Below are 23,414 nucleotides of genomic sequence, written 5' to 3'. Positions count from 1 at the left end.
ATTGTATTCTCTGATTTACTCCTTTGGTTGTATACTCGTTGCCTACTTTGTTATTTGGTTGCGTTCTTTTATCATTCACTACTTTTTTCTTATATTGATATTGTAGCCTACACTTCATTTCTCATAGACTAAAGTGCATTCGTTTTTTTAGCACCAACAACTACGTACAGTATTTGGATTCTACTGGGAGTCCATAAAGCCATCAAGATAGATATTATATTACCCAAAGTTCTATGATTATTCTAATGTTCATTACATTCATATTGAAAAAAGTGATGTTCTCTTACCGACTGCCCAATGCTGTCCGCGTAGATACAGCAGCAGTGAAAAACAAGAATGATCAAAGCCAGCCACAAAATACCTGCTCTTCTTGTGTCCATGTTCAGTGATGGTCAGAGATCACAGCCTGTTGCATTTTCATCCATGCGCTTAATCAGCGTGATCCGTGGAAAAAGGTCCACCACGGTCCGCGGAAAAAGCAGCAGCTGTCGGTATTCCTGATGCCTTGGACAGGAGGGATGAAAGTAAGACACCCGTCCTGAAGCAGCTAGATGTCAGTCGGAGGATTATTATTATTATTATTTTTAGAAGTTACCTCTTTTAAAATACCTACGGGAGGTTTCCATTTTGTCCAAGAAAAGACTAAATAGTCAATGGTCCATGAAACCCCAATGTACTGATTGATCCCCACCAGACAACTGATGTGTATAAAAAGTCTACACACCCCAGTTCAAATGCCAGGTTTTTGTGAGACGTATTCAAAAAAGAGACCAACAGAAATCGTTTCAAAACATTTTTCACCACTAATGTGACCTATAATAATCCATCCAGCCATTATCTGTACTGCTTATCCTCACTCACCGGGGTTGCAGGTGTGCTGTAGCCTTTCCCATCTGACTTGGGACGAGAGGACGGGTGCACCCTGAAATGAAATTGATCAAATGTGAGAGGGTAATAAGTAAGTAATAATAAATAACTATGCTAATGTGGTTGCATAAGTGTGTACACCCTCTTTTAACTGGGGATGTGCTATGTTCAGAATTAACCAATCACATTCAGACTCATGTAGTGGGAGTCAACACAAAACAGCCACCATTCATTATGTACAGCGGTTATACAGTTTATGTGTTACATTTATGGTGGAAAAAGGTTTTAAATGATACCGTTGTTTTTGGTTTGTTTGTTTGTTTGTTTGTTTTCACATCAGAAAATCCAGTCATTTAAACGGGGGCGTGTTTATTCACTGCAATTTAAGGCTACATCATTAAAACATCATGAGAATAACGAAATTTATTCTGCAGCATTTCCTCCCCAATTCTGGTGTGCAGAACTTAAACTTACCCAATACAAGGGATGCTTCTGTCAAAAAAAGAAAACACTAGAAGGCGATGTTGTGCAACAGAAGTGGGCCAAAGCGGAAACTCTTTTCAGCGGGCTTGATTAAATAGCATTTTTTTCAAGAACAGTGTCGGGGTGGGTGAAGAAAATAATAGTTTTTCATCATTCACTTTCTTTACAGCATGGGTGTCAAAGTTAATTTACGTGGGGGTGGCTGGAAAAAAGAGGTTCAAGTATTCAAAACAACAGTACAACTAATCCATTAATTTTTTCATGAGCCTGAGCTATGTTAAGTGATTTAAAAAAAGAAGAAGGGGGGGAAAAAAACACAAAACGCCCAGGACAACGGCAGCAAAAAAAAAGAAGAAAAAAAGGTGGTAGCTGTACGACCATTAAACTTTCATGTCAAGGAGGGACCTGGAAAATAGAAATAGACAAACAGACAGTAAGAAACAACGTATTTTTTAATGTTTCCCGACGCACATGGTGCAAAAAACACTATGAATGAATTAAACCTAACAACAAAACTAAGATTCCACCAGATGGCGCCAAAACGATGCTTAAATTAATGCTTTGGTCTGAGTAAAAAAAATCATCAAATAAAATTGTCAATGAATAACGGATGACTGAATACAAAATGAAAGAAAAATGAAGAAAAAACGCAATATGCGGGGTAGTGCACTTCTCAAATAATAGGCCTAAGGATCTTCTCTCGCTTTACCCACCAATGTATTTATTCAATGTGAACTCTAGACCTGTTTAGCTCAACACAAAGCTATTATTCGTTTGTATTAATCGCAATAGGTAACACACAGGTAACTTGTACGTTTTGCCATCTAGTCATTTAAATGTACTGTTGATCACTACTTTATACACAAGAGCTTAATCCCCAACAAGAAAGAGGAAGTGCATTTACACACAAATGCAAGCGACCAACTTGAAATATGGATTTACGTCAGTGCTTCTAAATTTTTTTTTTTGCAACACCCCTCCAGGGAGAAGAACATATTACAACCTCCAACCCCCAACTCTCTTCCCAACTCTCCGCCGCTACTGTAAATAGTATAGATAGTAAATAGTAAAATTGTTCCAAGTCTCCTTCTGGATTCTCTGATCCTGAGAGCGCCACTGCCACCTCCTGTAGTGGATGAGCAATTACACTTTATTGTGGTACAGCAAAAAAAAAAAAAAAAATCCCCAATGTTACATGTGCTGCCCCTGGCATCACACCGTGCGCCCCCAGGGGGGGGCCGGCCTCCCTATTTGAAAAGCACTGATTTACGGCGATAGGTGATTCTCACACACAAGGCCTGCTCTGCACAACATGTGGCGATTTAGCGTTATGATGAATTATTCATGGGCGTCACTTTATATTTGTTTTGCCGTGCCTTTGTTATGTTGCCGCACATTTCAGGAGTAAGCTGCTAATATAGTTAAATAATGTGGCTTCACGAAGTTCAGGTTTATTGTTACAAGCAAAATACCTCAGATTTTGTGTTGGTCTTCTCATTCATGATGTGTTGCCATAGTGACCGTTGTTACTGTTTTTTGCTTCTAGTACAGGAGCATAAAAATACACATGGGTTCTATCTTATATCATTTTATTAATCAGCCGGGAATTTTATTGGCTCTTTTTCTGTCACATGATTTTATACCTGTTACCTTTTCAAAGCAACTCTCAGAACATATTTTTTAAACTCCCATAAGCCCATAAGCTAGCAAAAATGCTAGCTCATGGGCTTTTTCTCACTACCACAGGAAACTAAGATGCAAAAATATGCTTATACTATGCAAGATAAAATGAGGATAGGGTGCAGAAATGGGCTAATGCCATGTAAAATAGTGGACAAGTATGGGAATATAGGCTTATGCCTGGCAAGACAAAAGAAAAACGAGGTGAAAACAAAGGCCTTACACTGTGTGAGACAAAAGAAAACCTTGATGCAATTATAGGCATACTGTACTGTATACCGTGTGAGACAAAAGGTAAATATAGGAGGGCATCATAATGTTCATTGTGTTGAATAAAAGAGCACAATTAATTGGGTATATTCACACAAGGACAGGATGCTAGCACTTCATTCTTTCTGCCTACTCGCATCCAGGGGAAAAAATAACGTCACGTGACTGTGTCAGTGGGGGAGGGTAAGCTCGCTGTGCTCTCTCCTCCTGCACCGAATGTGTCACACCATCGAGGGGCAGGAAGCACCACTCGGGCCTTTCAATACGCTCACGCACATATCATTCCTGCCTTGCTAATAGCGTCGATTTGCGTCACCTGACAAATGAATCCATCATAGCGCCGTCCACACAATAAAGGCTGGGAGTTGTGCGAGGCTGCCAGGTGTGTCGAGGACTTGTAAGCGAGGCCCAACGAGGGACATCTTCGTTTGTTCAATCTTTGAAAATGAATATGAAAATCGCAAGAAAGTGATGCTGTTTTCTTGAACACTGCCCGAAAATGATCAGTGCAGTTCCTTTTGGTTGTAGAATTAATCAAAGACCTACTGTGTTGACACCCTAGTGACCTTAGTTAAACCTCCCTCATGTATAGTCTCTATACGCACAAGTCCCACTTAATTGTAATGGCTACATAAAAAGGGAGCTTGTATTGACACCCATATTCGACGTTCCCCGATTATTTCTTCCACTCCGTCTCCCCCACCTCCATCTGCCTCCCTCTCTCTCTCTCTTCTTCCTCTGCACCAGCTGCTGCTCCAGAGCCAGAGTGGAGAGTCCCGTCACCACCACCACCACCACCACCAACCCCTCCAACGACAGAGACAAAAGGCCTGATTCGCCTGCTGAACACTGACCCCCCGACACCCCCCACCCCCCACCTTCCCCTTCTTCTATCCTTTCCTTCATGAATGTCTGTGAAGGTGGCAGCGGCGGCCAAAGGCGGAATTGGAGGCCCGGACTGGGAGTGAAGCAGAGTGGGAGGAGGGGGAGGGGGAGGAGGAAGAAGATGGAGGCTGGAATGGATGGGGTAAGACACTAAGGCAGGTGCTGAGGCCTCGACAGGAAGACATCAATTTTCCAGTGTGGGGGGAAAGATCTTGCTGGGTATGCAATATTTAGCTATATATTTGCATGTGCATGTTTACGTGTATGCATGAAACCGTGGGGGCATGTGGGGAGGGAGGGCATCTGTTTGGTAGCAATCTAGGCGAGGTAATTGCATGAAGACCCCGTGTTTGCCCATGCCACCCTTTCTTGAGGATCAAGCACTTCGGATATGGCGTGCATGTAGTATGTGCATGGATACGCAATGTTTGCCAGGGCCATTGAGTGTTTAGAGAATCGAGGGTAGGTCGTAGGTGCATGGATACCCAGTGTTTGCCCATGCCACTGGTCTCTTTGGGATTAAGGGGCGAGGAGACCTATTGGTTTTAGGCGCATGGATACCCAGTGTTTGACAATTTTTGGGAGATTGACAGAAATCGTTTTGGATTTGGTGTTCAGAAAACACAACCAACATGAGGGCAACTGACCAAGTTAGTTAACTGAACCTGCCTTCTGTCCATTGTCATCAGTCCAACATCCAGACCTGCAATTCGCACACCTCACCTTGACTTCCACAATATCCGCAACCTCACAAGCCCTAAATATTATTTCCTTCCCTGTTGTTGTCATTTACATATTACTGCATATTTGATTTACTTTCTATAAAGTCGTCTATCCAAGCATCATTTTCCAAAAGCCAAGGGAAAAATGAGAAGTGCCATCCCGGGAGTAGAGGATTCTGTCTTCTTCCTGTGTGCTCTTGAGGCCGCAATGCAGCGCTGGGCTTTATGTCGAGGCGAGGAGAACTAGCTGAAACCAGTTTAAGGCAGACAGAGAGCCGACGGGAACAATGCTGTCTCTGTGCTCCTCCGAGAGATACAGGCGGTTTTGCGCGCCAATCCAACGGCGGCCCCTCGCATCTCGGCCGCCGGCTACCATGGAGCAAGCGTCGACCCTGCGGCGATTCGCTATATGGCGAAGACTCGCAGAAAAGACATCAGGGAGATTTGGGAAGGGACGAAGGCAGAGGGGGGGCGGCTGCCTGGAAGTCTGTGAATCTGCAGCCAGACACACACACACACACACAGCGCAGGATATATGTCTTGTTTGTATGTCCGTGTCCTGCCAGTGCTTCAGAAAATGACAAAGGAGGATCCTTCCCAGGACCACCAGCACTTAGCACAACCCTGGATGTAACCTGACCCTGACTTCTGGGCCTTTTGTGAAGAGGCAGGATTTTTTGTTGTTGTTGCTTTAGTCGGGGTGGCGCATGGCTTTTTGAGGGTTAGCAGTGTAGTCAATGTTTGTTGCAGGATGAGGGAAGGGGAAAGGAGGAAGGTTTGGCTAGTTGCTGCAGAGGAGCGGGTCGAGAGGGTGAGGAGTAGCTGATTTTCTTGCATGTTTCTACAACTAATCTTTATTTTACTGGTATTGTGTTGATGTCGCAGTGAGTGGATGTGGGTTTCAGTGACGCATGAGTCTGAAATAAATGATCTGTGTTGATTATTTGACATATTTGTGTGTATTGAACATTCATTTTCAGTATCAGACGTATCGGGCTTGTTGCTCCCAACAGGCCTCAATCTCTCTCTTGCTCTCTCTCTCTGCTGTTGCAGCAGCCATTTTCACATCCTTTCATTGCTAGTCAGAGCCTTTCCCTCCACCCCCACTCTCTGCCAACACTGAAATCTCCCCATCACCTGGATTGAGAAAGGCTTCTTAATATAACTGGGGTTGAAAAAAATAAATCAGTGTATGCAGATATGGCACAAAGAGCAGAAGGGGTGTTGATGATAGAACCAGTCCTCAAAAAGCATGATACAAGCACTGAGCATATTCCTATTTCACAGTACGTAGTACCACCAAGCAGAAAAAATACCACGATTAAGTTGGAAATTGAAATGCACCTACGAGTGTAATACGATTTGTCATGAGATATGGCTATAAGGTTAAGAGAAAAGCCAGCATTAATCCTCTTAATTCCTGATACGCTAGCTTTTCTGTTTGCAGATATTAATAGTACTGACCAATTGGGAGCTGCAATCAACAAGTCTGGTCCAATGTTAATTAACACTGGATTTCATCCTGCAGAAACCCCAAAATAAATTACAATTAAACACATCATTTTATGTCACTAAAAGAATCCGTGAGAGTCATATTAGGATGGTCAATCCATTAACTCGATATTATCTTCTGCCCATTATAGGTGAGGTCCTAATTACAGCAGGTCAAGGAACATGGGAGATATGAAAACACCAGACTTTGACGATCTCCTGGCGGCCTTCGACATCCCCGACATGGTGGATCCTAAAGCTGCAATTGAATCTGGCCAGCAAGATGACCGCGACAACAAAGTCAAGCAAGCGAAGAGTGGGTCAACAACCAATGAAGATGTTGGTGTAAGTGTCATCGTCAAGAATATTAGAAATGTGGATACGAGACAGCATGTTGGAACCCCGTTAGAAAAATATTCACAGTTCCACTCCCAACCTCATTTGATAAGAATTGGCAATAAACTTCAAAATGGATTTTTGACTTCCACGCCATCGAGTGTTCTTTGTACCAAAAATGGATGCGATCCTTCCAACGGGGATGGAAATGCAGCCTGTGATCAGTTCAGTCCAATCTCCAGTGCAGAAGAGTTTGAGGAGGACAAGCTTGAAGTAAGTGAGCCAAAGATCAAAAGAAAGAAAGAGAGGCAGATTCCTAAATATCCTGCATCGGTGGAGAAAGTTTCGAAGTCCAAAACAAAGGACTTCAAACCAGATCAGAATAACAACCAAGATATAATTTTGGAAGGTTCTGTGTTCAATAACACCCCTCAATCGAGTTTGTTTCAAGAAGAACCCAAGGAAACGCTTCACTTTACACAGTGCAAGGAGAATAATGAGCACACGGCTCAAATCCAGTCAAAGACCTCTGCAAAACTTTCTTCTTGTATTGCAGCCATTGCCGCTCTTAGTGCTAAAAGGGAAAGCATGACAGACTACATTTCCGATTCTCCTATTACAGAGACGGACTCAAACCAAGACAACAAAAATTCCAGCGGTCCAGTGAAAAAACATGAGCAGGAATCAGCACTGGAGTTGGCGAAGCGCCTGCTATCAGGAGCGCCGGACAGTCCCTCGAGTGTAAATAGTGAGAGCAGCAGCAACGACCCCACACAGGTCATTCCAAAAGTCAGGATAAAAACGATCAAGACCTCTTCTGGACAGATCAAGCGCACAGTCACACGAGTCATCCCAGACTTGAATAAAGGAGACCATTTTGGAAATGGTTTAACAGTAAAGGCTACCAGTGGTGCGTTTATTTCATCTTCCACAGTGTCCTCTTTGCCAACTACAGTTGTTGCAACCCGCGGAGGACCATCATTTGAAATAACTAAACAGATGACCATCAAACCAGTAGCAACAGCCTTCCTGCCAGTCTCAGCTGTCAAGACTGCCGGTTCCCAAGTCATCAACCTGAAGCTGTCGAATAACACCACAGTCAAAGCAACCGTCATTCCAGCTGCCTCGGTACAAAGTGCCAGCAGTGCCATCCTTAAAGCGGCAAAAGCTATACAACAACAGACTGTCAGGATCCCTGCTTCCAGTCTGGCTAATGCCAAACTCGTACCAAAGACAGTCCATTTGAGCAATCTCAATCTTCTCTCGAAGAAGGTGTCCCCCGCTGCCGGCGAGTTCCAAAAAGCAATGTCCTCCTCCTCCAAGCAATCACAAGGACTTAAACAGCACGCACTTCCCACAGGCCAGTCTTCGAAGAAACTCTCCAGGGTTCAAGTCTTCAGCAGCTCCCAAAGCTCTGTAGTTGATGCTTTTAATAAAGTTTTGAGTAGCATAAATCCCGTTCCTGTGTATGTTCCAAACCTCTCGCCGCCAAGCTCAGCCTGTATTTCCCTTCCCACTTGCGGGTACAAGTGCCTGGAGTGCGGCGATTCCTTTGCTCTTGAGAAGAGCCTGAGCCAACACTATGAACGTCGCAGTGTGCGTATTGAGGTTACCTGCAACCACTGCTCAAAAAGTCTCGTCTTTTACAACAAATGCAGTCTGCTGTCTCACGCTAGGAGCCATAAGGACAAAGGCGTTGTCATGCAGTGCTCACACCTAATATTAAAACCGATCCCTGCAGACCAGATGATAACACCATTTTCTGGACCACCCACCGTCACAGACAGCAACTCCTCTGCCTCTGATGCACAGGCATTACCAGTTCCAACCACAGGAAAAATCCCAAGTGGTGGGTCACAAAGCGCAGTGATTTCAACTCCAAACAATTCTCCCCTCGAGGCAGCCATGCCCTTAGAAGACGATGCATCAAAGCTCTGCAGGCACAGCCTCAAGTGTTTGGAATGTAATGAATCGTTCCAGGACGACAGTTCACTAGCAACGCATTATCAACAAGTTCTGGAGACCAGTGGGCAGGTACGGTACATCAAGCTGCTTTTAAAACCTCACATATATCACAGCGGATGTCTTCCAGTACCACACTCAATACTTAATAGGTGAAAATAGGCCATACAGAAAACATTATTTTTAATAGTTTTATAACTCCCACACCTTTAAAGCGGCCCCACTAGTCTAAATATGGTATTCTGGTTAATATTGCGTTAGTGGAATATGAGTTAAGCAGCAAAATCCAGCAGTTTTTTTCAATATCAAGTTGCCCATTTTGCCATTTGCTGTCAAGTGAAAATAACATCAATCAATCAATCAAACAAACGTTATTTATATAGCACATTTCATACATCAAAATCCAACTCAAGGTGCTAAACAAATAAAACATCTATAATACAATAAAAAGAAAAATCATCCATCATCCAACACCCAACCCCCCTCCCCCCCACACATGGCGGGGCACAGAGAAACCATGTGAGGAAAGGCGCAAAGGAAACACTGGAGCTAAAAACTAAAAGACAACAAAATAAAAACAGTTAAAAGCTAAAATAAAAACACCAAACCTCACAGTTGCTCAGGTCTCAGACAACAATCAATCACAGCTCAGCTTCAGAAGACAGGTGATTAGTCGTTGCCTGAGCCCTGAGCAACTGTGATGTAATCTTTAGTCAACATCAAGTGACAAAATGCCCACCCCTGAAATGGATAAAAACGGCTGGATTTAGCTTCGTAAGTCACATTCCCCAAATGTAATATTATTCAGAATGTAATGTTTAGACTTGTGAGGTCATATATAACATGTTATAGTCAAGAAATGTTCAAGGTTGACTTCCTCTTTAAACACATTTCAGCTAATTAAAACACTTACTTATTAAAGTCCTCCTTAGTGCCTATTTTCACTCTCTCGCTGTCAAGGAATGGCAAAAATCATCCATTTTCCAGACCACTTATTCCTCACAAGGGTCGCGGGGTGCTGGAGCCTATCCTAGTTGTCTTCGGGCAGTAGGCAGGGTACACCCTGAACTGGTTGCCAGCCAATCGTAGGACACGCATTGACGAACCACCATTCACACTCACAATCACACATTAGTGTTTAATTAACCTACCATGCATATTTTCTTGAAATGTGGGAGGAAACCGGAGTACCCAGAAAAAAATCCATTCAGGCATGAAGGAGAAATCAGACATATAAAAAGACAGTTACCATAAAAACAATAAACACAATAAAACCGTAAAACAATGCAGTCTCATGATGAGTCAAAAGTCAATGAATAAAAACATAATGAAAAATGACTTACTTGGATATTTCCCCAAATAGGAAGCAAAGTATGCTTCCTTCAAGCTGCTTTTTTTCCTCACTCCCATTTAAAGGTTACTGTAAAACTGGCACATTAAACAAAGGAGAATTAAACAATGCATATTTAAACACAAAAATGTTTAACCAAACCATATAATGCCCTTAAACAAAAGTGCACTATCATAATGATAACATAAAATGTGAACTGTCATATAGCTCTTATACTTAGTTAAATTAGCACCAATTTTACGGTAATGATAAACCTTATTAAAAAAAAAAACTACAACTTTAAAGGTGTAGTTTAATTTTGGCCTGTCCAGGACGTTTCTGGTCACATTTTCCTTCCAGTCAAGTTGCAGAGGCAAACTACTATCAGTGCCATTCGCAAATTTCACTGTGCAAACCCCCGCTCCTGATTGGTGGACTGTTTCCGCGGACGTGTTTGTTTTTCTGTGTCTTGCCTGCATATGCAAATTCGGCTGTGCGAACCCCCGTTCCTGATTGGTGGCCTGATTTCACGTTCATTCCTGGTTGGCTGCTGTCTTCAACAAACAGCAACGGAAAAATATCGGACAGCACCTTTAGCAGACACGGTGCAGCAACACATACTAACAGAGCACATAACAATACTCACCGGCATTTATTCTCTCTGCTCTAAGGGAACAACTATTAGTGTTGAGGACTACAATATGTTGCTGTTATCCTGCATCTCTTCCAGTCGCCCTCAGTGCTGCTCTTCATGTTGGCGGCACAACGTGATACTACACAAAAAAATCTGTCAAAATGCTGTCTGGTTGGAAAGGCAGCAAGACATTTTGAAAATTGGATGAAGTGTTGTGGAGAAATGTATCTATTTGTGTGTGGAAAGTGGCCTTTTTTGGGGAATAGAAAATCTAGTCAAAAAATATATAGAATGAGAGCAAGTATAACTTCATTATTTCTCAACATAGCTCTAAAACAAACTTCACACAATATGCTTGGCCATAATGAATTAAATTTTGAAATGATGGTGAAAATGCTCATTTAAAGGTCCTAATTAGCATAATGCAGACACTGTGCACAGTGATGTGATGTGCGGCGAGTTGCATCTGCTTCCAACCAAACCCCACATGATATTTTGGATATAAACAGTTGCTATAGTTTCGAAGGAATATATTGACGTGAAACTTGAGCACAACACCCACCAAGTCTAAATTTTCAATCAAATTTGGAGTTGTTGTATAGACGCCCACAGCTACAAATTCGATCCTTTGTCTGCTATTCGTAGAACTCCTTCTTTGATTAGCTGACAAGCTTAGCCAAAAATATCAACAAATAAGCCGAAAAGGTTCCTTAAAATTACTGTGATGTTTCCAACTGCGTCACTTGCCCTAAAAAGTCCACTAAATGGCACCAAAATTAAACATAATTTATGAGAAGAGCAGTTACGGTAGCAAAATAGGTAATTTATTTTAGTCAGCAATTGTTTTCTTGTAAGGATTTTAGAGCCATTTGGCATGCATAGGCCTATATGACATGTTTTTCTTTTTAGAAACGTCCACTAAGATGGCAGCTCCTTTTCACGTTGCTACATGAAATCTATCATATACAAATCTGTGCCATAGCAGGGACGCAAACACTGAACCGCAAGATAGCGAGTTGTTCACTGTACACTTGAGATTTTAAGCAGGAAAAGTACTTGCACAACATTTGCAATAGCCATCTTCTTTATTTTCCTTTCTCTGTCCTATCAGAAAGCTTGCACCGTCTGCCAAATGCTTCTCCCAAACCATTGCAGTTTTCTATCCCATCAACGAATCCACCAGCACAAGTCTCCATACGTTTGTCCCGAATGTGGCGCGAGCTGTCGTTCTGTCCACTTCCAGTCCCACATCACCAAGAACTGCCTGCACTACACCCGTAGAGTCGGCTACCGGTCAGTCTCTTGAACTGAAATGCATTTGTTGACTTGACTTAAATTCTTATGGTGGTAGACCAGTTACTTTCCAACACCACTTAAGTCTTGTTTGTGTGCATCCCTTTTTTTCCTTCTCATTTTTCATGAGATGATCTCAAAGTTCTAAAGCTTTTGTTATGTTCATGCTCTCAAATAGTGTTGACCTTAATGCAGTGCTCACTAATGCAGTTAGAAGATTTGCTAACAATATATAATTTTTTTTAGCGGGGGTTTTTTTCAGCTCATGAAAAATGGGAGCAAAGACAAGTCTTGATATAGCCTACTTTTTTCCTGTCTTCAGGTTTGACTTTGACTAACTCATTTATTTTTCTCCACCCATTAGCTGTATCCACTGTAGTGTGATCTTCGCTGATGTTGCGACTCTGAAGTCGCACGTCCAAACTACACACTGTGAGATCTTCAATAAATGTCCGCTTTGTCCCATGGCCTTCAAGTCTGCGCCAGCAACACACTCACATGCATACACGCAGCATCCTGGATTGAAAGCAGGAGAGCCCAAGTGAGTCTTGATAAAGGCCGCATGGAACAAAAGCACTTCACGTTTTGATTTTTGTTTTACAAGTGTTCCATTGCGTTGAAGAATTGCCAAGAATACGGCAACTTGATACCCACGACCAAATTGCAGGAAAATCGCCCTTTCTGTTTCAACAGTTGAAGGATTTGTGGGTTTTAGACATGGTGGATTAACTTGGTTGTTGTTGTTACATATGGAAACTACTGACTTAAATAGCTCCTCATTAGCAGGTGTAACAAATTAAGTGTGATGATCAAATCCGGTATTCCCAAAAATTCAAAGAACGATGTCATTTTTTTAAGGACACTGTTTTTCTTCTATGCGACAGGCTTATCTACAAGTGTTCCATGTGTGATACTGTATTCACACTGCAGTCTCTGCTCTACTCACACTTTGACCAGCATGTTATCAATCATAAAGTTCCTGTCTTCAAATGCCCCGACTGCTCCGTGCACTATGCACAGAAACAGCTCATGGTGGACCATATAAAGGTAGGACCTAAATATGCTACGCACAAATCTATTCAATAACTCAATGGCATATTGTTTTGTGGAAAACACTACTTCACCTTTATATTTTTATGCAGGATCGTGAGTGATCGGCAGTAACAATGAATACACAGAGACTGATATACTGTGCTAGAATAATTGTGCCTTTTATTCCCCGCAAACAGCAATCAACACCTGTACTGTGCTAGAATAATCTTACCTTTTATTCCCCGCAAACAGCAATAAACACACCTCACTTTGCTAGAATAATGGTGCCTTTTAGTCCCCGCAAACAGCAATCAACACACTTCAACGTTAAGCAGCATAATATGATCATCATCAGCGCTTACCTTGACACTAGACCGGAGAGCCGACGGTCCGGGTAGAACGAGCTGCAAAACGGCTGGGCAATGGTACGTATTCCACAGCTGACTCTGCCCGGACCGTGTGCCGCTCCGTCTTTTATCCGTTAACAAAAAGTTGTGAGCGTGAGAAACCGGGCTGTCCAAGCCCTCTCCCAGGCACTCTCGAAAACATGTTTGCGAAGCAGGGAAGAGTGTAGTACAAACAAGGCATTCACTCCCAGGCTGATTCCGTCCTTTATTTACAAATTGTTGGGCACCTGGATTCGTACAACAGTTCAGGACAACAACATATCCTTATATAAGAGGTTACATGAGGACATATCAAACCATGGTTATTTTCCCTTCACATATCAATTCAACTCAATAAATGAAAATTTTCCAGGCCATCCATGGAACTTTGAAGACCGTTGAGGCTCCATCAAACTTGGGGCTTGACCGCCCTCTCAGCACCAAGGCAACAAATCCAAACAACCCCAACAATGCCCCCAATAACAACAACAAAGATGCGGGACACGGCAATGGTCAAAACAAGGATGTAAATAAAGCAGCACCTTCGCCACCAAAAAAAGCCACCAAAAACAGCTCAGGGGAACTCAAGAAAGCCAATGATTCAGGGTATACGTGTGGAGAATGCAACACCGTCTTCACTCCCAAGGAGGTTTTTGTGGCTCACATGAAGCGAGAACATGGCAAGGTAAATGTCTCGGAAACGTCTTACATGTTAGGTCGGGGAACACCATAAAGGAGAATACCTCACAATCTTCCTATCTCACATTAGATATTGAAGAAGCACCCGTGCCGACTGTGCGAGAAGTCCTTCAGTTCTACCCACAGTCTTTGTCGACACAATCGCCTCAAACACAAGGGGGTCCGCAAAGTCTACACATGCCCGTGAGTACAAGCTACAAGTGATTTGTAACATAAATGTAAAAACGGATACCAGGCAGTGAAGCAAAAAGGAGAATTTAGTTGGCGGACTCTAAGAACCATTCCAGAAAGCTGTTCCGGCATTAGTCATCAGTACTCTTGTAGTGTGGTATACAAAAAGAAAAACTGATGTTGAGTAATGCTAGGAAGTGAGGTAGATCTACTAACCTGCTTTCATGGTAGGAATGCTACTTTTGTTTTGAAGATCCACCATGTAACTGAATTAAGAGAAATTTCACCTGGTTCTCTGGTTGATCCAGGACCTGGTCATTGTGGAGTAAAGTCATCTAGTCTGTAAACTAGCTTGTAACTTAACTTTTGCCTCTTGACTTCCATTTTAAGCAAACTCAACCAAGCGGTGGCCGGTCACTCGGAAGAACTGAATCTGAATCTTTATAAATAAAAAAGTGAAGTCAGAGAGATTTGACAAGTTGAGTCGTAGTCAGACCAAAATGGCTACAGAAATAATAAACCATGCCAATGCGAGTGAAAGAGGACATGAAAAGCTTATTGGGAGTGTCTCTGTGATTTTATTGCACTTTAACAGGCACTGCCCGACGCTCAGTCAGCCGTTCACAAAGAGAGTGCTGCTGGATCAGCACATTGAGTTGATGCATGGCACCTCAGAAGAGAAAACTGCAACCTCTGATACCAACGATGATTTGGCAGATAAGAAATCGGTGGGGAAATTGTTTATTTGTACTTCACCTTTCCAGTCACTAAGATGTTTTTTTTTTTAATGTCGTTCACAGACTGCCAGCCCCAAAAGAAAAAACGAAGACGATGAGAGGTTCCCAGGTTTAAAACCAAGGATTTTGGATTCCCAACCTTTGAAGAGGCTCAAGGTGAACATCCCCAAAGTTCACAGGTGCGGCGTGTGCGGCTTCACCACAGAGGACGTCGCCGCCTTCCACAAACACATCCCCCAGCATAAGTCGGACGGCTCGTCCTACCAGTGCCAGGAGTGCGGCCTGTGCTACACCTCGCCCCGCTCCAAGGCCCGACACCTCTTCATTGTTCACCGGCTGAAGGTGAAAGGTCTGAACCGATACAGGGATCAGGATGACGATGAGAGCCAGAGGGAGAACCAACTGAACGTTACGGCGGACGGCGATGACGGGACGCCAAAGACCAAATGCAAAGTGTGCGGGAAGCTGTTTGAAACGGAGGGGAACCTGAACATTCACATGAGGACGCACGGCATGGCTTTCATCAAGGCTAAAAGACTCAGTTCGGCAGAGAAATGAAACGACTCAAGTTACATGGTCCTGCTATGTACAAAATACTGCTAAATATATTCTATGTGCTGTTCACACAGAACTTGTAAAACACAGTATATGAGATTCATTTTTTGTTTTGAATTGAACAAAATAGTTTTTGTACTTCATGTTTCTACAGACTTGAATTGATTTTTATAGAAGAGTATTTTTATTTTGAAGGGTTTGCACAGTTGTGTAGAGCTACATAGCGTATGGTTGTAGTATATTGTCATTGTGAAATTCTCCACATAAACACAGGTATTTTTCAAATGTGATATTTTCTACGCCTTTTGGCCTTTCGTCCACGGAAATTAGTTTCAACAGAATTGAGTTTTTACTTATTTTGACGGTCTCCTTTAAACAACACCACAATTTTGCTCAATTATCTTCTATTTAACAACAGAATACATCCAGCGACGATAGCACCCCTCTGTGCGGGAAAAATCTTTTCTTTTTTTTAATAGGCCTACCTGTGTATGAGTGGACTTAGCCTTTCAGTTAACGTTATTCTCGCTCATTGGTACATTAAAGAATGTAACGTGGCTGTTACACTGAATAGCAAAGCTAAACAAGAACTTTCCAGGATGCTTTGAATTGCCGACGTTCTAACAGCCGCAACTGTCGATAAGCTGAAAGAAGGGAAGCTACTTTTTGACAATAAGACTTTAGTCTCTCGCTGTAAAATTGCATGTGAGAAGCAGTCTGTGAATTAGAATGTTGTCTTGTTGCTGCTACTGTTGCTACTGTTTTATTTTTAAATTATATTAGACAATTCAGATGCTTGCGCTGGTCTTTATGTCAATAAAAGTTGAAAGCCACGAAAAAGATAATGTCATCCTCTTGTAACGAGATGGTAGACATTACTGTCTCTCAATTACCTATTTTAAAAAATGAAAACAAATATAAGAGGAACTATGCTGTGTACGGTAGGTTTTTGAAGCAAGCTCACCCTCTAGTGGTCAATGCTGAATTTTATTCAACTCAACAGAAGACGACATTAAACATTAACCAACATAAAAAGACTTCTCAAACTGAACTCTAAAAATTCATTGGGATCATTTTTCTTAAACAAACTATCTAATCTAGGGGTGAACTAATAGATTGCAAAACCTTACATTGAAATGCGTGCATTTTGAAGCAATACAGTGCCTCAGAGAACACAAATCACAAGTCTACTACTAATACGTTCAAGTTCTTCTCCATCAGGGTATCTGTAGCAGAAAGATGGCGGCGAAACATGTGAGCCACCTGTAAGGCACGGTGAGACCTACGTAATATAATTAGTGATTAATAGACCTACAATTCTTTAAATAAATAAATAATAATAATAATAATTTTAAAAAAGCACATTATTTTTTTTTCATATAATTGAAATTAATAGTAGGTTTTAAATTAATGAACCTTGAAAAATCTAAAAAAAATTCTACACACTGTCATCCTCCCCACCTCTCCCCCAATATTATAATAATCATATGATGTCCTTATTTATTTGCTAATATATTTATATTATTGAGCCTTTATTGTGAGGGTCAAAATGCATCACAAATTTAACTCCAGAAAATTATCAGGATTGTTTTGCTGAAATAAATTTTTAATTCGATATATTTAGATATTGCAATTTCATTTTCCACAATACGGTTCCTTACCCTGTAAAGGCAAGCCTACAGGAAAACATTTCTAATTAGAAATAAATCAGTGGCATGCCTATTAATGATTAGGAAATGAAACACATTCAGCGACACTCATCTTTTGTGAAGCGAAGGTGCTAATCGCATTGGACCCGCCTGCAATGACGGAGAGACAATCTCGGTCATTTTTGCATGCAACTGAATACTTTACACCTAATGTGGAAAAGCAGGTGTGGCTGAATCACACCTGTCAAGGTTGTTTAACCCTCACCCCACTTTAAAAACCCACTCCTGTAAAAAGATGAAGGCACTTTTATAATGGCCTTGCGTTGGGTGAGCTTGTTTGTTCTTGCAGGTTTAAGTGCACTCCTAAAGACAACACAACCGTTCACTGTGTCTGAAAAATGTGCAATGGATACCAATACTTTCCTACGGGAAATAAATCAGGACAAGCCGAAGGAATACGCTGTTCTCAGTAAGTGTTGCTTCTTCTTCTTTTTTTCATTACATTTGTGGCGGTTCTTTTTTTACCCATAATATCATATCCATAATAAACTGTCATTACATGTTTAAGAAATAGAGACAACCAATGTGGGGCAACAACTCAAAGTTTGGAGAACACAGATTTAACCATATGTACTGTAAATGATAATTATGTTTTAGGGGCCATTTCATTATGTTCATATGACAAAATAAATACATTTGTTGTTAGTCATTTACACAAAACAGACCAAATAATTGAATACACTATATAAAAATACTTGTGGTGTATAAGGGTCGTATTTCTTACTTACTCTTACTCATGATTTCCTATGGGAAATAAACCAGGACAAGTCTGAGTAAGGAAGGACCTGTTCTCAGTGTGTAATACTTTTTTCCCCATTACACTTGTGGCAGTTCTTTTCTTTCATTCTTCTTCTTCTGCTTCTTCTTAATCCAAAATACTATACCCATAATGTACTGTCATTAAATGAAAGAAATGTTGTGCTTGTTTGATAACTAATGAAACTACTTGCAGCTTATTGCTTTGACACTAGAGACCCCAATACATATTGACCAAGGGGGCATTTTGGGCCACAACTCGAGCTTGGAAAACACAGATTTAAGTACGTGTTCATTTAAATTGTGTTTTGGGGGCCATTTCACCATATTCACACAACACAAGAAATACATTTGTTATTAGTCATTCACACAAAACTGTTCAAAATAATTACATAAATAAAATACAGATATATTGAGTGTAAAAGACTCACATTTTTTTGTCCATTCCAATGGCTGCAGTGTTTACACGCCAGCTTGTCTCTTTATATTCCTAGTCACAATACAGTACATGAACAATTTTTCATTAACAACAAAATAACTCATATAACTGACTGAAGCTGTATTGTGTAATTTTATACATGTCAAATGTCAGAAACTCTAAACATTTCCATTCTAGAGTTCAGTCATTTTATTCTCATTTCGAAAATTCCTGCAGCAAGTTTAAACGCGTAGCAAAACACGTCGTCTACTACCAAGCTGTGTGCGCTTCTCTGAGCAAAATATGATAAAAAAATATATATAATACAGTGTATATAATTCATAAATTGAGTACAGTAATTTTGGGCCGAAATGAAACTTGCCTGTTAAGTATAATATTTACATTCCACGCTGCTTGGACATTTACAGTACTTCCTGTCAGCTTGGCGCCAAACATACTTAAACTTATTTACATACATAAACTTATTTAATTAATGTAATTAACTGGTACGTTACATGTGTTTTAAAATAATAATAATAATAATAATAATAATCAAATAAAAACATGTTTCGATGTGGGGAAAAACAATTTTGAGATTGACATTGCTGTCAACTTCCGGGTCCGAAGTATTGTAGTTAGTTCTAGAGGCCAACAGGGGGCACCCACACAGTTTTTTTTAATGGGGAAATAAGGATAGACGTGCAATGGCATGGGCATTCCCTCCCAGACAAGTTGAACCATTAGTCTGTTTAAAATGTGAAACGCAAAGTTTTATTTAATTATTTATGTTTTAATTACAGTGTATGATGCTTTTGGGAAACTGGGTAGCAATGTTGAAGGAGGTAATGCCAACCGGCCCGGTCTTCTGCAACAGTGCCAGTCTGCCCACAGTCCTGCCTTCTCTGGACAGTACTGCCAAGTGTTCCTCAAGCAGGTTAGGAGAAATGGTTACTGTGAATAAAATACCACTTTGATTGAATGATTTTTATCTTATTTTTTTTTCTTCACAGGGAACCATTCAGTATTTTGTGGGTATCTGTGTCCCAGACTCTTGTGATGAAGAGGAGGTGCAAACGCTGGTTGAGTATGGTCAGTTAATTTAAAGTCACGGCGTTCTCTATTCGAAACAATAACGCATTTATTCACGTTTTAACAGATACATTTAAGATGGGACACACATCCCTCGTACCGCCATTACCTTCTATTCTGGTTAATGAGTCCACTCAGGAGATGTTTATGACTCACTGCTTGTCGGACACCGTTGCCCCCGATGCATCGGATGTCACATGCCTGTAAGATAACATCATCATGTGCTCAACATGGCCCTTCACCTTAACCAAACCTCCTTTCTATTGCAGGTTTGTGTGTTGCACAATGCTGGCGATTCCCCTTGCCGCCACCCTCTTCTCAGCAATAGTGAGGTGGCACCAGAACCGAGCGGTGATGCCAACTACGCAGTCTGCCTGTTTAAACACTGGCCTCAACCAGTATGGCACCCTAAAGACAAATGGTTCTATGGATAGCGAAGTAAATGGTAGTACAACAGAGGCAAATAGTAAGTACAATGTCCCGTACTGCCCAAAAGTCTTCGGCCAGGTCCTGCTATCTCACTAGGTGGTCTCCCACAGACAGCACCAGGCATGGGTCTTCATGTTTCCCCAAAAGCTGTGTGTACCAGTGCCTCCAGGCCTTCTCCCTTCAGACAACCAGCCGGGGTATCTTCAGCACCTCCTCGCGTTTCCCCGAAGGCGGCTACTCCTCCTTGAATGGCATCCGCATCCTCAGCCTGTTGTGGATCATCTGCGGACATTCCGCACAGTTCCTCGTGATAAACAACCTAGGTAAGCTACATCTTACCTTATGAGACATGTAGGTCCATTTTAAATGACGATATCATCCGCAGATAACTACAAAGACTGGAAGGCAACAGTAGAAAGAAGTCCTCTGTATGTGTTTTCTCTCAGTGGACCGGTTTTTATGGCTGTAGACACCTTCCTCCTGCTAGGGTGAGACAACACTGAGAAGTCAGAAATTGTGACCTCATACTAGGAAAAGTCGGAGTTCTTAGCAGCACAAACAACACACACCAAAACAGACATTGTTTAGAGTTCTTGAGGATTTTTTTTTGTTTGTTTCAGAGGTCTACTTAGCGCCAGGTCTCTACTGGGCTCCATCCAAAGAGCTGAAGACAAGTTGGGTCCTGGTCTTGTGTTGGGCTACCTCTTCAGGAGGTTGAAAAGGTTAGCATTGGATGCTAGCCATCATGGAAAGCGAACATGAGAACGGTCTTTTTTCCGTTACAGGATCCAGCCGCTGCATATCTTTGTCATGTGTTTCACCGTCGGCCTTATCTCTGTGGTGCGCTGGGGTCCGTACTGGTTTCCATTCATCGATAACTTGATGGATTGTAAAACGTACTGGTGGGGGAATTTGCTGCTGGTTAGCAACCTGCTCCCGGTCCATGAGATAGTAAGGTCAACCAGTAGCTGCTAAGGTTGATTATTTTGATCTTGAAATAGTTGTAAGAACTTGACCTCTCCGCAGTGTGTTCCTTGGACGTGGTACCTCTCTTTGGACTTCCAGTGTTACGCCACCACTCCCATACTGGTCTATTTCTACAGATTGTATGTGCAAACTTTTTAACACGTAATTCAAAAGATCAAAACGAGGACTCAATCTATCTACTGCATCCACTGCCAGGAATCGAGGTGTCTTTGCCGCCTTGGCAGGAGGCCTTCTGTTGATGACCACATTGGCCGGTTCACTCGTCACGGGATTCCTGCAGCTGCCCGTCTTCCAGCCGTCTACGCTGTAAGACTGACTGACCATAATCTGGTTCTGATAGTCAAACACGTGAAAGAGATACAAGTTTAGCTCCTTCTTCTACTTCTCTTTCTCTTCTTCTTCTTCTATTGTTCTTCTTCTCTGGTTCTTCTTCCACCTCCTCTTCTTCTTCTTCTCTTGTTTTTCTACCTCCTTCTCCTCTTCTTCCTCTTCTTCTCCTTGTTCTTTTTCTATAGTTCTTTTTCCTCCTCTTTTTCCTCTTCTTTTTCTACCTCTACTTCTCCTTGATCTTCTCTTGTTCTTCTTCCTCCTCCTCTTCTTCTCTTGTTCTTGTTCTTCTTCTTCTTCTTCTTCATCACGTATTTCTATTTGGAAGGAATCTTTGTCTTTGCACTACAAGAACGACGTGATGTTGAACGTTAAAAGTGGAAATTACATAATGACTTTCGAACAGACCATGTAAACGGGTGTAACTCTATTTAATCAAGCGTGTAAACGGGTTATCCCAAATGTTTTGAAAACTGGAATTTTGACCTTGACCTGAATATAAACTGCATGTAAACATAGTCATTGAAAAGAAAGAAAGTAAATAAATTCATAATTATATGATAATTACTGTTCATTGTTTTGCACTCATCCACTCCAAGTACGACTTAGTAACATTTTTCTTGTAACATAACGACTTTACTCTCATAAGGTTGTTTCAGAATTGTTAACTATATTACCTGTAGTCATCTATTTTCCAGGACATCTGAGAATTATGTCCTGTATTATTATGTGAAGCCCCACACCAGATATGGACCATTTTTAATAGGAATCTTAACCGGAATATACCTGACGACTAAAAAAGGCCAACTCTTAAAGCACAAGGTAGGATTCATCTTCTACAATCCAAAATCAAATTTGGTGTCACACTCACATGCCCGTTTCATGTTTTTGCTCTATAGTGGCAGGCGGCGCTCGGTTGGTTGTGTTGTCTGTCGGTCTTGGCGGCACTGATAGGACTGGCCTACGCCCTCCGGGGGATCCCAGCGCAACCTTCCGTGCCACATGCGCTCTACCAGGGACTGCACAGACCCGTGTGGGCTCTGGCTATCGCCTGGATCATCCTGGCCTGCGAGGAGGGCTACGGAGGTAAAAGATGAGCAGGTGTTTCAATCATTTGGCTTCTTCCAAGAATTAAGCACCACGAAACCATCTGAGTGCTGGATTTAAAAAAATAACTCATACTGACTTAGAACATTTTTGTCCTTTTTCAGGCTTTATCAATAGCCTCTTGTCATTCTCACCGTGGGTTCCTCTGGCCAACATCAGCTTCGCCTGCTACCTGATCCATCCCGTCTTCATCCTGGTCTACATCGGACTACAAGAGACCCCCATCCACTACACAGACGTCAACTTTGTAAGATCTTGCCGTCTTCGTACCGTCTGCCGTAAGAGTGACTTGAACGCTCGTATGGTCTTCTTTAGATGTATCTGTTCCTCGGCCATGTGGTGCTCACGCTGGGGATGAGCGTGGTCGTAACAGTCCTGGTCGAGAAGCCCTACGTCCTCCTCAAATGGAATCGTAAAGCAAAACTGCAATACTGATTAAGCCGTTAATCAACTACCACCCTCAGCTTTGAACATTTCTTTCCTAACGCAAATAAACCAGTTTTTTTGTGCAAGGTTGTTTTGGTTGCTTTGTTGGAAGGATTACGCCAATATATAAAATGTTACTGCACACTTTCATTTTGTTGTTTCAGACTGCTTTCATTGGAAGTTTTCGAGACAGTCCTCCAATAAATGTTGAAGTTTTCACATGATGTATATTCTACGGAAGCGTATTGCATTCACTTGAAAAAAAAAAAAAGTCCTGTTTTTTTAAATAATTTTTTTTCCTGTTTTTTTTTTAAATAATTTTTTTCCCCGTTTTTCTGAATATTTTTTTTTCAGCCTGTTTTTCTATACGGAAAATTACTCCGAAAAACAGAAAAAAAATTATTCAGAAAAACAGAGAAAAAAAAAATATTTAAAAAAACAGAAAAAAAATTATTCAGAAAAACAGAGGAATTTTTTTTTTAAAAAAAACAGAAAAAAAAAATTATTCAGAAAAACAGAGGGAAAAAAAATTATTTAAAAAAACAGGACTTTTTTTTTTTCAAGTGAATGCAATACGCTTCCGTAATGTTCCTTATTTTCCTTATTATTATTTTTGATTTTTTTTTTTAATGC

The 23,414-nt window shown here is 41.4% G+C and overlaps 2 protein-coding genes and 1 long non-coding RNA gene across 5 annotated transcripts; 2 read left to right on the top strand and 1 right to left on the bottom strand.

Annotated features, from left to right (window-relative positions):
* Nucleotides 1-156: 156 nt before the first annotated feature.
* Nucleotides 157-18,490, bottom strand: LOC144034216 (uncharacterized). Of its 2 annotated transcripts, XR_013288178.1 has the most exons (5): nt 18,430-18,477; nt 10,673-10,799; nt 10,040-10,124; nt 862-922; nt 157-504 (listed from the first exon to the last, which is right to left on the bottom strand). It is a non-coding gene; the product is annotated as an uncharacterized LOC144034216 (long non-coding RNA). The 2 variants fall into 2 exon arrangements; XR_013288179.1 differs by lacking the exon at nt 10,673-10,799 and having other exon boundaries at nt 18,430-18,490.
* On the top strand, nt 4,079-16,367 carry znf532 (zinc finger protein 532). 2 transcript variants are annotated; one of them, XM_077542810.1, is made up of 9 exons: nt 4,079-4,404; nt 6,551-8,768; nt 11,772-11,953; nt 12,318-12,494; nt 12,838-13,000; nt 13,745-14,056; nt 14,141-14,253; nt 14,837-14,969; nt 15,042-16,367. In XM_077542810.1, exons 2-9 carry the CDS (start codon nt 6,582-6,584, stop codon nt 15,534-15,536), a joined length of 3,762 nt encoding a protein of 1,253 aa, XP_077398936.1. In that variant the 5' UTR covers nt 4,079-4,404; nt 6,551-6,581; the 3' UTR covers nt 15,537-16,367. The 2 variants fall into 2 exon arrangements, with proteins under 2 accessions (XP_077398936.1, XP_077398937.1); XM_077542811.1 differs by lacking the exon at nt 4,079-4,404 and adding an exon at nt 4,707-5,718.
* On the top strand, nt 17,495-22,800 carry oacyl (O-acyltransferase like). Its single transcript, XM_077542812.1, has 15 exons — nt 17,495-17,651; nt 19,217-19,350; nt 19,427-19,505; nt 19,573-19,708; nt 19,775-19,971; nt 20,045-20,257; nt 20,320-20,422; nt 20,555-20,656; nt 20,720-20,885; nt 20,961-21,040; nt 21,117-21,227; nt 21,932-22,070; nt 22,148-22,334; nt 22,460-22,602; nt 22,671-22,800. The coding sequence occupies exons 1-15, from the start codon at nt 17,495-17,497 to the stop codon at nt 22,788-22,790; spliced, it is 2,067 nt and encodes a 688-aa protein (XP_077398938.1). The 3' UTR covers nt 22,791-22,800.
* Nucleotides 22,801-23,414: the final 614 nt, after the last annotated feature.

Source organism: Vanacampus margaritifer, chromosome 14 (genome assembly GCF_051991255.1).
Source record: "Vanacampus margaritifer isolate UIUO_Vmar chromosome 14, RoL_Vmar_1.0, whole genome shotgun sequence".
NCBI lineage: Eukaryota > Metazoa > Chordata > Actinopteri > Syngnathiformes > Syngnathidae > Vanacampus > Vanacampus margaritifer.
Note: the sequence above shows the minus strand (reverse complement) of the source record. Positions and strands in the feature narration are given on the sequence as shown.

Coding starts and splice junctions, on each gene's coding strand:
- znf532 (XM_077542810.1), top strand. CDS start 6,582: ATGGGAGATATGAAAACACCAGACTTTGACGATCTCCTGGCGGCCTTC. Junction 13,001..13,744: donor TCATGGTGGACCATATAAAG/GTAGGACCTAAA, acceptor AAAATTTTCCAG/GCCATCCATGGAACTTTGAA. Junction 14,970..15,041: donor ATTTGGCAGATAAGAAATCG/GTGGGGAAATTG, acceptor TGTCGTTCACAG/ACTGCCAGCCCCAAAAGAAA.
- oacyl (XM_077542812.1), top strand. CDS start 17,495: ATGGCCTTGCGTTGGGTGAGCTTGTTTGTTCTTGCAGGTTTAAGTGCA. Junction 20,886..20,960: donor TGCTCCCGGTCCATGAGATA/GTAAGGTCAACC, acceptor ACCTCTCCGCAG/TGTGTTCCTTGGACGTGGTA. Junction 21,228..21,931: donor GTCTTCCAGCCGTCTACGCT/GTAAGACTGACT, acceptor TATTACCTGTAG/TCATCTATTTTCCAGGACAT.